The following is a 14,361-nucleotide window of genomic DNA, read 5'->3' on the forward strand; positions in this document are numbered from 1 at the left end:
TCTGAATACAAAGGAGTTCCATGGGTCTTTGGGACAGATAGGACTTGATAGGACAGATAGGACTAGGACTCAGGACTTGTGGAAATGATCGCACATGGGATTATTACCTGTTTAAGATTGAGTTAATCACCTGAAACTACACCATATGTTTGTTAAAAAACGGCCAAAAGAACGAAAGAACAAAACGGCCCTAAAAAATATCAGCTATCAAATTGACATGGCTGGAAGTCAACATAATTGCAACACAAGAGCAAACATTATGTCATAAAGTGTTCCTCATGCTAATGATAAAATAGCAGGAAGTTGGGTTTTCTGTACTGGAATCTATCTGCGGAACAACCTACAACACCGTTGCATATTAAATTTGGACAAACTGAGGCCATGTTTTTAAAATAAAAGTTAAGGAGGAGGAGTTGCGGGGAGTGTTGACTGTTAACCTTTGAAGACAGTAGTTTGAACAATGGAAGTGGGGTTGAAAGGAGGATGAGACCACTCTAGGAGAAAGTGTTTCCAGTAATGCTTTTAAGTGCTATCCTCTCATATATTTATGCCTCTGCACCTGCAATAGCTGAGGCTTGAGGCATTATGTTTTCATATTGTCTGTCCATCTGCCCATCCCATTAACCGTTCTAACTGTTCTTCTCCCAGGAACCCTCTGAAGTTTGCTGTGGAGGAAGCCACCCGTGTGCAGCTGTACCCAGAGACAGATGAGCCAGTCAACATACTTAACATTAAGAGAGGAATCATTTCATCACTTATCGTTTCCGTCATGGAGGATGAACAGAGTAGCCTCATGGTTGGTATCTTCTCACAACTACACCATGAGGGTCTGTCGTTGAAGACACATTATACATTTACTTATAAATTGATTGACCCCTTGTGGGTGAACATTTGTTGTGGCAGGGTTGTCTGTATGTACATCTGTAAGTCCATACGTCCATATGTTAATCCGTCGGTCTGGCCCATTCTCATGAACGTGATATCTCACGAGCACCTTGAGGGAATTTCTCAGGATTCAGCACAAACATCCCCTGGGACTAAGGGATGAAATGATTAGAATTTGTTGCACAAAGGTCAAGGTCACTGTGACTTCATCTGTCTCATTCTTATCTCAAGACCACCTTAAGGGAATTTATTCAAATTTGGCAAGAAATATTCAGTTAGACTCAAGAATAAACTGATTAGGTTGTAGTGGTCAAAGGTCAAAGGTCAAGGTCAAGGTCAAGGTGGCCTCAAAACATGTTTTTGGCCATAGCTCAAGAATGCATATGATAAAATTTCACACTAATGTCTCCTAGGATATATTGACAAGGTGCTGACATTTTATGTCTAAGATGTCAAAGGTAAACTGTGACATCATAATGTTGTGCAAAAACTCTTGTCTAGCCATTACTCATCTTGATATCTCAGGAGCAGAAGGGGAGACATTTGGTCAGATACTGAATTGGTGACACTAATTTTGCGTGTCCACCCTGGAACTGCTGATTGTAGAGATCTTCTGTGCTGCTGGGGGAGAAGATGTGTGTGAACATCCATCTTTTCACAGACATGGATGTAAACTGTAAGTGTAACTTAACTGGTATGCAGAGGCATACAGCCGTGGGGTGTCATTTCTAGTTTAAAGAAAATATTCCTAGGCTAAGTCCACAATTTGCTGTCTTGTTTCATTTGTCTAGCCCACAATTTGCTGTCTTGTTTTATTTGTCCTCAGAGCACAGTGCATGGCCTATGTTTAACAGACTACACGGTGAATGCCAGGAAGGATGTCGCCACAGATGTGATGCTGTCCAGAGATCTATCCCAGTGTGACCAGTTCTACAGCAGGGAACGAATCAACAGCCCCTTGGCCCTACTGCAAAAGTTGGTGAGATATCAAAATCTGCCTCTACAGCCTCTGACTGGATACTCTCTTCTACTCCCTTATAATATTGTGATGAAGGTTTTGGTACAATTTGCTCATGTATGAGGAAGGGCTAATGCCCGAAACGTCACATGTGGAGGTAATGGAATTAATTTATATATGAAGGTATGCTGTCTGTGGTGCCAAACACCATAGCAACAGTAAACAATGCAGTGGGCGTGTACTTTTTGGTTGGCTGTGAGCAAATAAGACTCGGCTGAAGTTTGTTTTTGTTTTTGTCCAACTACAAAACTACAAATCACGTTTCATTTTTTCTGCCTTTTGCGTAAAGACTTTTACACAAAAGTTAAAAAATACTCTTTAATACTCTCAGACAAACATCAGAGTATTTAAGATATGAATAATAAAAGTTAGTAGCCAGCATGTTCTAATGTAGGTGAACGTTTTGATGTGTGTATGAAGTTTCTACACTGAAAAATGTGGTGGAACTGAATTGCTTCCAGCATTCACATCAGAATATAAACAAGTTCACATCTATTGATATTATAATCTCTGTTAACCTTAAAAGAGAGAACTGTAAAATTTTACTTTTTGTTACTGTTAAGATCAAAAAGTTAAGTGTTTCTCAGGGCACCGTGGTCCCCTTTTTTTAAAAAATTAATTAATTAATTAATTAATTTATTTATGTTATTTTGTTTGATTTTTAGGTTCAGCTGTGCACGGTTAACTTCCTGATCACAGTTTGTTTTGATTTGTTTCATAATAAGTATATTTGGCTTGTCTGTAATAGTTATGGTATTTTCTCTATTTTAATATGCCTAATGTATATATTAGTATGTTGTGTTGAATGTTTTGCTTTCTGTCCTGTAATATGAGATAACTTTTTCGCTGATGCTACAATAAGATGGAGACCCTGGTATGGCATATATTAATTGAAAATAATTGATCCCATACCTGTTAACTGCCAATTATTATAGATAGTAGTATCCTAACATTATGTAAAGTGCTTTACATAATGTAAAGATATTTTGGTCTGTCAGTTTAAAAAAAGAAATTGACATTTTGATGCATAAGTTGCCAAAAATTAAAATCGGAGGTCAAAATTTTTCTTTTCACTTAAAAAACTGAGCATAGCGTTAGTTCAGGCAAGCTGGGGTGTCAAGCTTACCTCACTACATCAGCTGATCTCAAGCCAGGCAAATAGGTGATAGATTAGCTGATGATCACATGATTCCTCTCTATGCAACCAATTGACTAATCTCATTAAGGGCGCCTGTTTAAACTACTTTAGCCTGCTTCCTCTTCAAGCCTCTTTGCAACCTACTTCCACCCCAGATCCTCCTTTCCATGCTGTGTCTGACTTATCAGTGTCAATTCTGTTGTCATAGATGCTTGCTCTTTTCTGTACCCAGGGATCTTTGCTGCTTCTCTAGCCTAAGGCCTTTCTCATATGCACAGGGAGGGCAGAGAGTTTTGCTTTCCAAGTAGGTACAAGGAGATGGGGAGATGCTCTCTCAGTCTTAAGCTTTCCTCGTAGGTGTGGGTTTTTTTGGCTTTCCATGTGAATGCGTGGAAAGGCAGAGAGGGCCAGAAACACAACCATACTGCAAAAATATCATGTTGCAAATAGAACATTTCTTTGACTTAAGTGGTCCTGACTAAATGTACATTGTGGATTTTGTTTCTAGCATCGCCCCATGTCTAAGCTGATTACAAGCACTCAAGACTGCAACTACCAGTTTGATAACAAGGGAAAGCACATTACGGCAGCCACGTGCAAAGAAAAACACACCTATTTGCCATTTTCCTATCAGTAAGTCATCTTCTGAGTGCAGATTTAAGTGTGTATAAAGCACTGTTATACATTTTGCTTCACCTTCTAATCTGCCTGACAGGGACAATGGGATATCATCTGTGGTGACCCAGGTTCTTAGTTTTCTAAGCTCCAAAAGGATCAACAACAGTGTATTTGGTGGGTGATCATTTCAAGCATGTCTGCTGACAGGGATAGTTTCAGTTCACATCTCTCAAAATGAATGCTGAATATGTGTATGCAGATGTGAACCCCAGCCAGAGCAAGCCACTCCACTTTGAAGAGCCTCAGGACAAAGCTCCAGTCCAGACCAAAGACGCTGTACTGAGCACCATGAAGGAGCTCATGGCTTTGGCAGGCACAGACCAGGGTCAGAAGAGAAGCAGCCTTTTTCATAAGCTTGTGTCTAGCCTGCGTATCCTGCAGAATGAAACCCTGAGCAAAATGGTCACAGAGATGATGGATATGTCAGGATGGCTCACCTGGCAGGCCCTGTTCCAGTGTGGAACTGCAGAGTGCACCAGTGCCATCCTCAGTGCTGTCAGGACCATTGATGGAGTGTCACTGGAGGTGGACGCTCTCGTCTATGGGCTGAGTCTACAGGCTAACCCTGATGCCTCACGAGTCCGAGACATGCTCAGCATGGCTCAGTATAGACAGAGCAGAGCAATCATGTATGCTCTAGCCAATACAATCAAGAAGTAAGTCAAATATGATTTATGACTCATAATTAAAAAAAAAAAGTATTGCTATATATTTATTTCTATATATTTAAAATTAAACCTGCTTAGTTGTGGATGGGGCTGTAGCAAAACATATTCTAACCCCTTAAAAAATATCAGTTTAAATGCACACTATTTTTGAATATTTGCTTCACTATACCTTTCACAACAGCTGACTGAGGCAGTGGTAGAGTGAAATAACTGTTTTTCTCAATGGAGTCTGGTGTTTTTGATATTACGGCTTCAAATCCACATTGGTAAGGGCTGTCTTATGGCAAGGTAAAGTGGTAAAAATATTCTAAAATAGCGTATACTTCAACGGATATTGTTTTTTTTAAGGTGGTTTTTTTAGGTGGCTTTAAAGTAATCACTTATGGTAGAGTTTGTTCAGTGCCGTTTGATCCTATGTATGTGATGCAGCAGTTTTCTCCCTAGAAGTTATCGTAAATAAAAATTGTCATTCGGTCTATACATGTCAACTTTGTAACTGCTACAAACTAGACATAACACTTGCAAATGTAAGCAAAATCTTAATTCAAACCAGAGCATCAGATGATATCTTCTCTGTGTGCCCTCCAGGTTCCATAAAGCAGAGGTTACTCCAGTGGTCAAAGACGTGTCAGTGTTCATGGAAACACTCCTAAATGACTGCTCGGAAGATATCCTTGATGATGACTCTGACTTTCCCTCTGACCCAAGAAAGATGTCCTTCCTTGTACTGAGGGTACCATTAATCATTCAAGGATCTATGACTGCATTTCTGGATTTGGTGATGAGTCAGCCCATGTCAGGCAATTTGGCTCAGGGTCTTATTCCCTTAGATTTTTACTTTTTCCCCTAATCTCCAGATTGTTGGTGTCATGGGTCGGGCCATGCAGGCTGTCAGCCCCAGCCTCGTTTCCTCCATTCTGAAGTGCGCAAAGAAAACAGACATTCCATTATCAAACCAGAAGGCAGCAATACAGGCCTTTAGGATGATGGATATCAACAATGAGGTACAATTACTTTACACCAACACATTCATTACTTATTGTCATTGTAGGGTAGTGATGACCACATGTTATATTATGGGATTCAACTGACAGTTTGACTTATAAGTAATTACCAAATGTATAGTATGAATGTTGTAATTTACCATTGTTCAAACACAGGTCAAAAATACTTTGTTTGAGGTGTACCAGGATGCTCTGAACCCGGTAGAAAAACGTGTAGCTGCCTATCTGATTCTCATGAAGAACCCAGACCAAGCCCTGCTCAGAGACATTCTCAACAATCTAGAGAATTTGAGGGATGAGCAGCTCAAGCGCTTTGTGGTCTCCCACCTGAAGAACATCTACGACTCCAGCGAGCCACAAATGCATAAGTATTTGGCCAGCAATATTGGCTTGTTAATTCATTAAACACCTACAAAAATATTAATGGTTTTTAGCACATGCAAATGTCTAGTTGTGATAAAAGAATATCAAACGTTGCTCAGAAATCTTATTATATAACCATAACACTGCTGTATGCTGCTCACCTAGCAGCAAACCAGCAGCAGACAAGGCTGAACAGCTAATTGGTGAAGAAATTTAAACTACTAGCAGCTAAAGAGCCAGGTACTTCTCTCAGGAGTTGGAGATGTAGAGCGAACAATGGTCTTACATTAGCTCTGAGGCAAACAAATGTCATGAACAAATAAATATAAACAAATGGTCATGTCACCACCACAATTAGGCTGTAAAGCTGTGTCCAGCACAGCTTGGCATGACAATGTTCTGTAGTCTCATTTAGCCACTTGTCAGCAACTGCCTTTTTTAAGACACATAAAAGTGTCAAAGTTCAATGTGGGGTGTTTACTGATAGTTTTTATGTTGTAGAACAAAACATGAACGTCTTTTCAGCTGGTGTTAGCCAAAGAGTTTATTATTTCAGCCATCTAACAACAACAAAAAAAAAAACATTCAGAAAAATCCAATGACTTTGTAATGCAGATTTAAAAATAACCACTTATGAATAATATTTCCCTTTAAAATTAGGTAAGTTGAAGCTGATTTGCATCTTCAACTTTATTAAAGAGACATAAATCTTTTCTTACAGCTCTCTTGATTAGAGAGACAAAATAGAAATGTTGTTTTGCACAGTGTCAGCTCACTACAGCCTTCTCTACTCTCTTTACTGAAGACTGAAGAAGTACATTGAGTTGGCCTTCAAAGACCAGCTATCACCCACAAGAAAGATACTCAGTGGCATGTCACGCAACTACAAAAAAGACTCTCCCTTGGGTTCAGTGCAAAGTAACATAATCTTTGATGCTACGGACACCTTACCTAAGGAGGTGATGCTTGAGACCACTCTAAAGGTTTTTGACTACAACTATGACATCTTTGAGGTATGTTTTTAATAGCATATTTGTTATATGTGCTGAAAACACACAAATTCAAAAAGATTTTTTAACATTCAAAATCTCCCCCTAAAGGTGAGTGTTGAGGGATCAGGATTTGAACCAACAATTGATGCCCTCTTTGGGGAGCAGGGTGTCATCCCTGACTCCATCTCCAAAGTCACGTACTGGGCAGGTGACAAAGCCCAGATGCTCCGAGAGGTTCTGAATAGAATGGCCCCTCAAAGAAACAGAATGAAAAGACAGGTGAAATGATGTTTTTCGATACATCATGCATTCTGTTCTTGTCAATGCTTTCACATAAATAAAACCCTGTCTCTCCAAATACATTTTACTTGGTTTGGAAGTTTTGTTGTGCATGCATAGTTAGGGTCTAATACAAACACTTGTCATATCAATTCAGGCCCCACAGGATCTTTTACAAGACATCACAAAGAGTGTCCAGAAGCTCATGGAGGGCCTGCGTTTCTCTCCAACCCCTGAAGCCATAGCCTATCTTCGGCTTTTGGGAGCGGAGATAGGATACATGAAGACCAGCGACATGAGAAAGATGGCTGAGACTCTGTCCATGTACTACATTGTTTTCACCAGGGTGCTACCTGGCAAGGTAAGATCTGTTGTTTCCTAACTTGGATTCTGCAAGAGAATAGAACTGACAAGACCTAGCTATCCATCTTTACATATGCAAAACAAATCTTCCTCACGGTGGCAGGTTTAGTGAACAAGGCTCTCTACCTGTTTTGGGATTTTGAATAACAAATCTCATCCAAATGAAGCCTCCGGATGCGGACAAAACGGAGCAGAATAACCAGAGGTCATGGCGTGTAGCGAAATTCAAGCGAGTTACTGCCACAGGAGACGTAGAAGAAATTTAAATAATGGTGGTATGGAACTAATTGGCAAGAGATAGCAATATATCATGAAATGAGTGAGAGAATTCTCTGTCCACATGACGGGATGTATATAATTGATACATGGACCTCCTCAACTACAGTGCTACTTCTATTTAGAACTACTATCCACTATAAGCTTGTTTGTTGTTGTGTCAAACTTTTAACTCTACCCTCTAGTACCATCTATAGGCTGTATCTGTGCCAACATAAAAAACGCATGGATGTATAAGGGCATTGACATTTACAACGTCTGTAACTGATGTATCTATTTTTGTACGTAAAGGAAGTATACGGTAAATGAGCCTTAAGAGTGATTGTTACCCACAACAATCTTTTGTATGTAAGCTCCTCTTCTTGGCCCAATTGTCTCGTCATTCACAAAGACCACAATAGATCTCTCTCGCAGCAGACATGTTGATTTGTCAAAGGAGGAAAGACACAGGTGTTACTAATATAACACTATGTAGGCTCTGTTCTGTTCAAGTGCTTCAGTAACAGTGGCCAGCCTGTTCTCATTCCGAACTTGTAAAATACAGCTGCTTTGATAGTGCTTTGGGCATAAGATTGCAATGCCAAAAGTCACCTTTCGTACCTTTCGTATGAAACACTGCTGTATGGTGTCAAGTGAGAACACAGCTGGAGGGGACCAGTCATGTGTTATTATACAGTGGTGGACGGCTGAACAGCATCTACCGCGTCACTTTAGAACGTGTCCAGACTGAACCTGAAATGTATGCATGAAACACTGCCGGTAGTGATAAGTGATAAGCAGTGTGGATGGTTCTACAGCGTACCGGTAATCCCACCATGTGCTTGCGTTGACATCACAGTAGCGGCATCCCGGAATGTAAAGAGCAGACGGAGAAGGATACCCAGAGTATAATATGTAGACATGGAAATCCACTGCAAAGAGGCAATATTCTAGATTTTAGCGTGACAGTTAGCGAGCATGCAGGATACATGGATCCTGAAATCAAAGCAGCTAAATGGAATTCAGCCATCATTGTTCTCAGTGGGAACATTCTCTCAGTTGTTCTCACTCTGACATGTCAAAATGTCTTCCACAGAAAAGACCTATTTGATAGTAGAGTTCCATTAAGTCACTAGCCACAGGTTAAAGAGATGTTGTGGCATTCACACAGCCCGTTTGTTTTCTTCCCAACAGGCCTTTTCTGCTTTGACATCTAGCACTGAAAATGAGGTATTTGCCCACTACATCTTCATGGAGACTGGCTTCTCTTTACCTACTGCCTCTGGCTTCCCATTGAAGTTCTCACTGGCTGGTGTGTTTGCACCTGGTGTCAAAGGAGGCCTGACCCACTCACCTGCCAACAAAATGGTAAGTTAGCTTGTTATAAAAGTAAATGTTTTGCAACTTGAGAGCTTATAGACTTTAGGTGAGAAATGGTTGAACAAAAATCTGAACCTATTTTTTTTGTAATTTTTGAAAAATGAAAATAGGGACAATGCACATTAATCCAAATTTGCACCCAATGCACCCATGTGTTGACTGCAAGACATTCCGTATGCTAGCCACTCACTGGAACTGGGCCAGCTGGCCGATTGGTTCACCACCTTTGAATTTAAGGATACTTAGATTCTGTCATGTCGAGATGGCTCCAAAACACAGGAAATTATGGTGTTTCACCTTCCAGGGGATACGAGTACAACAGACTGCTGTTCAGCTATTCCCAAACAAGTCCCACCTTCAAATGCGTGTATGTGACACTTCGGCTGCATCAGTGGCATGAGGGTCTTCTTTTATCTCTGTGACCTCATTTTAATGGCCAAGTCATGACCAATCAACCGGAAAAAGTGCAGTCCCCAACAACACCAGTGTGGAGTATCTGGGGACTGTGCTAGACACACGTAGCCTGTGGGTCGCTCTGTCAGAACACAGAAGGCAATTAAAAAATTAAATTACATTATTATCAATTTAAAAATCTAATGTCCAACTACAACTCTGCCATCAAAGCTGCAAGACAAACCTGTTACTCCAATATCATTGCTGAACGCCACAATAATCTATTGAACATGTTGCCCACAGACCTAAAAATGTATAATTCCCTGATCATTCAACTGAAGCATTTTTACGACTAAAATTGGGAAAAAATCAGGACAGACTTATAACTTTTTTGTTACACATTTTATTTTCTTATTTCCCTGTGTGGCATGAGTGGTGGATAAAAATGGTTGCGACAACGCCACCTGAGGTCTAAAGCTAATTTTTAAATTAACAAGCTCACACAGATTCGTTTTAACCACTGGGCAAAAGACAGACAGGTTTTCAGTTTAAAAAGAAAAGAATTTATTTAACAAAATAATGGTTCAAAACACTCAAACAGAAAGCTAAAATGTCATACACCAGGATTCAAGTGTACTAGTGTGGTGACATAAAATCAGCACTGAAGCAAGGGAATGAGGACAAGGCTAGGGCTTACCATGGCAGCAGGAGCTCCAATGGACCTTCCATAAAGGGGAAGGTCCATAAACTAACCATCCGTGACATTGCACACCAACGAGAAACGGGATTGTGAAGAAAACACCACCACTAGGGAACTGAACTGCTGCCTAGGCCCACAGCATCTGTCCAACAGAGAGAAGGGAATTATAAAAACACACCATACAGGACTACACATCATGTCTGGTGCAGACAAAACAATGAAATAATGAGAAACCAAATCCAAACAAATGAAAATAAACAATCAATAACAATGCAAACAAAAATTTTGCTCAAGGGTTGTCATATTGCATTCTGCAATTCTCACATCAAGGTTTCAAGCTGTCACCTTTTACAACATATTTATCTTCATAGCTCGTCTTCATCCGAATTGTATGTAAAATAAAGTGATAATTTTATTGTCCCCCTGTAAAATGCTGTTTACAGCTTGTCTTGTATCCTTCTCCTTGCAGACTGACTTGTCCATTATGCCCTCAGTTGGGCTAGAAGTCATCACTGAAATGGGTGTCCATATTCCAGACTATGTGGAGGCTGGGTTTGAGATGCACACTAATCTGTACCATGAGAGTTCCCTCAATGCTAAGGTCACCATGAGCAGAAACCAGATGAGACTGGCTATCCTTGCTCCTCAGTCAAAGACTCAGTTGTTCAGCATTAGGTTAGAGGCTGTATTAAAACCCTTTCAATAGTTGCTAGTGTCGTGCTTTTCTTGCTAACTAGTTCTCTTTCTTTTTGAAATACAGCAACAAGTTGCTTTCAGTGTCCTCTGGTCAAACAACAATAGTGCCATCCCTGGTGGAGGACCGGTCTGATTCAGCTAACTGCCATACCCTTTTCAGTGGTCTAAAATTCTGCACTATTGTGCGTTACTTTGATGCCACTTCCTTGGACCAGGCCCCATATTACCCCCTGACTGGAGAAAGCATGTAAGAGGAAGTCATATTTGCAAATCGAAGTTGAAATTGATTTCTATTTGGGTAGCTAATTAGTTACTGTAATTGGTTATCAATTTAATTACCCTAATGCAGTGCTCTATGGTTATAACTAACCAAATAGATAACAGACTTAAAATGTGAGCCTAAATAATAAAACCTGCCTTGTTTTCTCAGCTTTGCAGTTGAAATCCAGCCAACAGGGGAAGTTTCAGAGTATACTGCCACCATCACTGATGAAACACTTAGAGAGGGTAAAAAAGGTCGTCGTAGAGTAGACTGTCTGAAGCTATCCCTGAAGGCAGAAGGTAATGTAATAACATATGTGTTTGTCTGATGGTGTGTTTGTGCGCATGTAAGGGGCCAGCCCAATATCCCAATCTATTGCATTCATAAACGACAATTGCACACCTCACAACTGACACTGGATGGCTGTAATTCAGTAAGTAGAGCAAACGGATGGTTTGAGGTTTGATCCTCCAGTCAACATGTTGAAATATCCTTGGGCAAGATGCTCAACCCCAAATTGCTCCAAAAACTGAGTAGCAGCTGCCCCCTTGTATGGTAGCCTCAGCCAGCAGTGCATGAATGTCTGTGTGAATGGGGGACTGTAGTGTCAAAGCATGATCAAATGACTAGAAAAGCTCTATGCAATTGCAGGTCCATCCATTGGCGTAGAGTGCCACCAATACAGGAAGTAGTGTGTCTTTTATGTAATAAAGGGAAACGTATTAGTGTGGATCTTAGACTCTGACTGTAGTAAATGGACATAGGCCAAACTAAACATTTAAAGTACACGCCAAATAAATGTTTTCCCAAAGTTGTTTTCTGACACTGAAGGTAATTGTCATCACCCCGATGTTTGTTCAAGTGGTTGTTTTTATGATGGGGGGGGGGGGGTCCACCATGATTGACAGCTGTGACAGCCAATCCATGCACTCGCATTCAATGAAACTGCTCGCAATTGGTCGGACGGGTGTTTTTGCGAGAACTTTCTCACTGTGGATAGCGCTACTGCGCAGATGCAGGCTCTCAATGACATCACCCTCGCAAGATGGCAATGCCTGTATCTCGGATATTTTAACCTCATTCAATATGGCGGGGGTGAGTGGGAGCGTGTCGACCATATTTATATACAGTCTATAGTGTGGATGGATGGGCATGCAGCCTGTCCTACTTTCATGCAAGAGTTTGTGTCTTATGACAGAGCTGTGCATAATGTTCATATTTCATAAAAGGGACCGCAAAGTTTTCATGATGTCAACCCTGTTTTTTGTTGCCTGACCATAATAATTTCTTCATCACACTTTATTTACCAATTCCACAGTCTTTCCTTACCTTATTCATACCATAGCTGCTATATTTTATATCATATATGCCAAGTTTTAAAGACACTGGTTTTTGGTATTGAACATAATCCTGGGTTTTCGTATGCACTGGAATTGTATGGCTTGGATAAATGTAATGATGGTTTGATAAGTGCTTATGATATTGGTACAGGCACACGTCTTAATAGATCTTGAGGCTACGAGCTGGTTGCCCTAGATACAAACACCAACTGATGAGTTTATTTTCTGCTGTTATTAGGGTATGATTCAGCTGAGGCCACTGCATCTCTGAAATACAACCGCAACAAGAACACGCTCACTACTGAGGTTGTAATTCCTAACTATGATGTGGAGGCAGGTATCAAGTTGGCTGTAAGTGACAGTGACAAGAAGATAAAAGGTATTACCATTGATGTCACCAACAGAAACATCCCACAGCTGACTTTTGTTGGACGCACAAGGTACATGTAATTCTTTTAACAAACTTTCAATTCTTTCTAATGATAGATAATGCTGAAGTTTTGGCTCTGCTGCATGCTTTCTGTAGACAATTTTGTTTTAGTAGGAAATGAGTGATAAAAACATCCCATGGCATGCAAATAATTAAAAAACTGAGTTGTGCTACTAAATGTAATTTTTGTCTATTTTAAATAGAACCTTTTTGTTTGTTTTAAATGTAGACATGACATGATGAAGGATGCCATGCTGCAACTCCAGCTGGTCGTTCCATCTCTGAAAACTGATGCCTCTGTCACTGCATCTCTGAAGAGGGATGAGGATGTGCTCATGGACTTGGAAACACTCATCAGCCTACCTGAGACATCCTACCAACAGAAAGCTTCCCTCAGATACAGTAACTGTCAGCCATCACTCACAGCTTCAACAGAGATGGAGGGTGTAGAATATTCATTACTTTGTATATTTGCGGGTGCATGTGGATTTTCTCTTCACAGATGATGACAAGTTTGTGGTGGAACTGAAATCAGGCCTAAATTCAGAAATTAAAAAACTAATCCCAAATGCAGAGGATCATCACAGGCAGATGCAACATCTCATCGATCATGTCTTGGACCAGAAAGTGGCAAGGACTGACATGAAACTGCGTCACATAGTCACCAAAGGCATTGAGGTAGCACTTCGACATTTGACACTGTATTTATTACCTTCTTAAAGAAGCTTGAGTTTTTTGAGTACTTTTCAGCTTTGCTATTATCGTTTTGAGTGAAATGTTATCATCATGTCATCCCAAAGGCAGGTAATATATGGCTGGACAAACTGATAATACGCATTCCCTATCTTTCAAACCTGCGAAGTAAGAGGAGTATCTCAGACCTTACACTGCCAGCTCTGCCTGAGAAACTGTTTCTGCAGTTGTAAGTTTTTATTTCAGTTTAAAAATATCACTTGCTTTCGTTATTACCTTGCATAAAACGGAACTCAACAGTTCAGTTAAACTAGGTGTTCTGTCCTCCAATTCCCTGTTCATGTTCAGTGTGTTAATACATGTTCAGATGCAAAGCTAAAAATTGGAACAATATTGATTATGCATTTTCTTTTACCTCAACAGTGACAGCTTGTTCCAATACCAGTTCAACAAGGATAGGATGGTCATTTCACTTCCTCTTCCACATGGAGGCAAAAATTCAGAAGAGTTGAACATTCCAACTACTCTGTCTATTCCCCTCATAGATTTACCAGAGATAGGTCTATATATCCCTGCCAAAAACTATCCACTACCGTCATTCACTATATGGCCTACTTTGGATTTCACTGTCCCTCTTCTTGGTCTGGCTGAAGCATCCACCAAGATCAACAGCAACTTCTACAGATGGGAAGGCTGCATCTCTGGGGGGAACAACACTGTTGATGTCCCAAGCTACATTGCACAGTTTAATGCCAAGTCCCAATCACCTTTCAACCTACTGTCATACAAGCTTGAAGGTAAACATCCTTTTAAAACAAAAATTC

At 40.4% G+C, this 14,361-nt stretch overlaps 1 protein-coding gene across 2 annotated transcripts in view; it reads left to right on the forward strand.

The window, feature by feature from the left end:
- Positions 1 to 14,361, forward strand: part of apoba (apolipoprotein Ba) — a 35,270-nt gene that overhangs the window by 9,776 nt on the left and 11,133 nt on the right. For both annotated transcript variants that reach the window (XM_042500936.1, XM_042500938.1), the window contains 20 exons: positions 649 to 796; positions 1,712 to 1,864; positions 3,550 to 3,674; positions 3,757 to 3,833; positions 3,919 to 4,375; positions 4,976 to 5,120; positions 5,245 to 5,391; positions 5,548 to 5,759; positions 6,560 to 6,767; positions 6,855 to 7,025; positions 7,183 to 7,386; positions 8,838 to 9,011; positions 10,586 to 10,791; positions 10,877 to 11,059; positions 11,243 to 11,373; positions 12,653 to 12,854; positions 13,074 to 13,246; positions 13,347 to 13,522; positions 13,645 to 13,766; positions 13,961 to 14,334. In XM_042500936.1, coding sequence (XP_042356870.1) covers positions 649 to 796; positions 1,712 to 1,864; positions 3,550 to 3,674; positions 3,757 to 3,833; positions 3,919 to 4,375; positions 4,976 to 5,120; positions 5,245 to 5,391; positions 5,548 to 5,759; positions 6,560 to 6,767; positions 6,855 to 7,025; positions 7,183 to 7,386; positions 8,838 to 9,011; positions 10,586 to 10,791; positions 10,877 to 11,059; positions 11,243 to 11,373; positions 12,653 to 12,854; positions 13,074 to 13,246; positions 13,347 to 13,522; positions 13,645 to 13,766; positions 13,961 to 14,334 — 3,788 coding nt within the window. The remainder of the gene's footprint in view (positions 1 to 648; positions 797 to 1,711; positions 1,865 to 3,549; positions 3,675 to 3,756; positions 3,834 to 3,918; positions 4,376 to 4,975; positions 5,121 to 5,244; positions 5,392 to 5,547; positions 5,760 to 6,559; positions 6,768 to 6,854; positions 7,026 to 7,182; positions 7,387 to 8,837; positions 9,012 to 10,585; positions 10,792 to 10,876; positions 11,060 to 11,242; positions 11,374 to 12,652; positions 12,855 to 13,073; positions 13,247 to 13,346; positions 13,523 to 13,644; positions 13,767 to 13,960; positions 14,335 to 14,361) is intronic.

This window comes from Plectropomus leopardus, chromosome 14 (assembly GCF_008729295.1).
Source record: "Plectropomus leopardus isolate mb chromosome 14, YSFRI_Pleo_2.0, whole genome shotgun sequence".
Taxonomy (NCBI): domain Eukaryota; kingdom Metazoa; phylum Chordata; class Actinopteri; order Perciformes; family Serranidae; genus Plectropomus; species Plectropomus leopardus.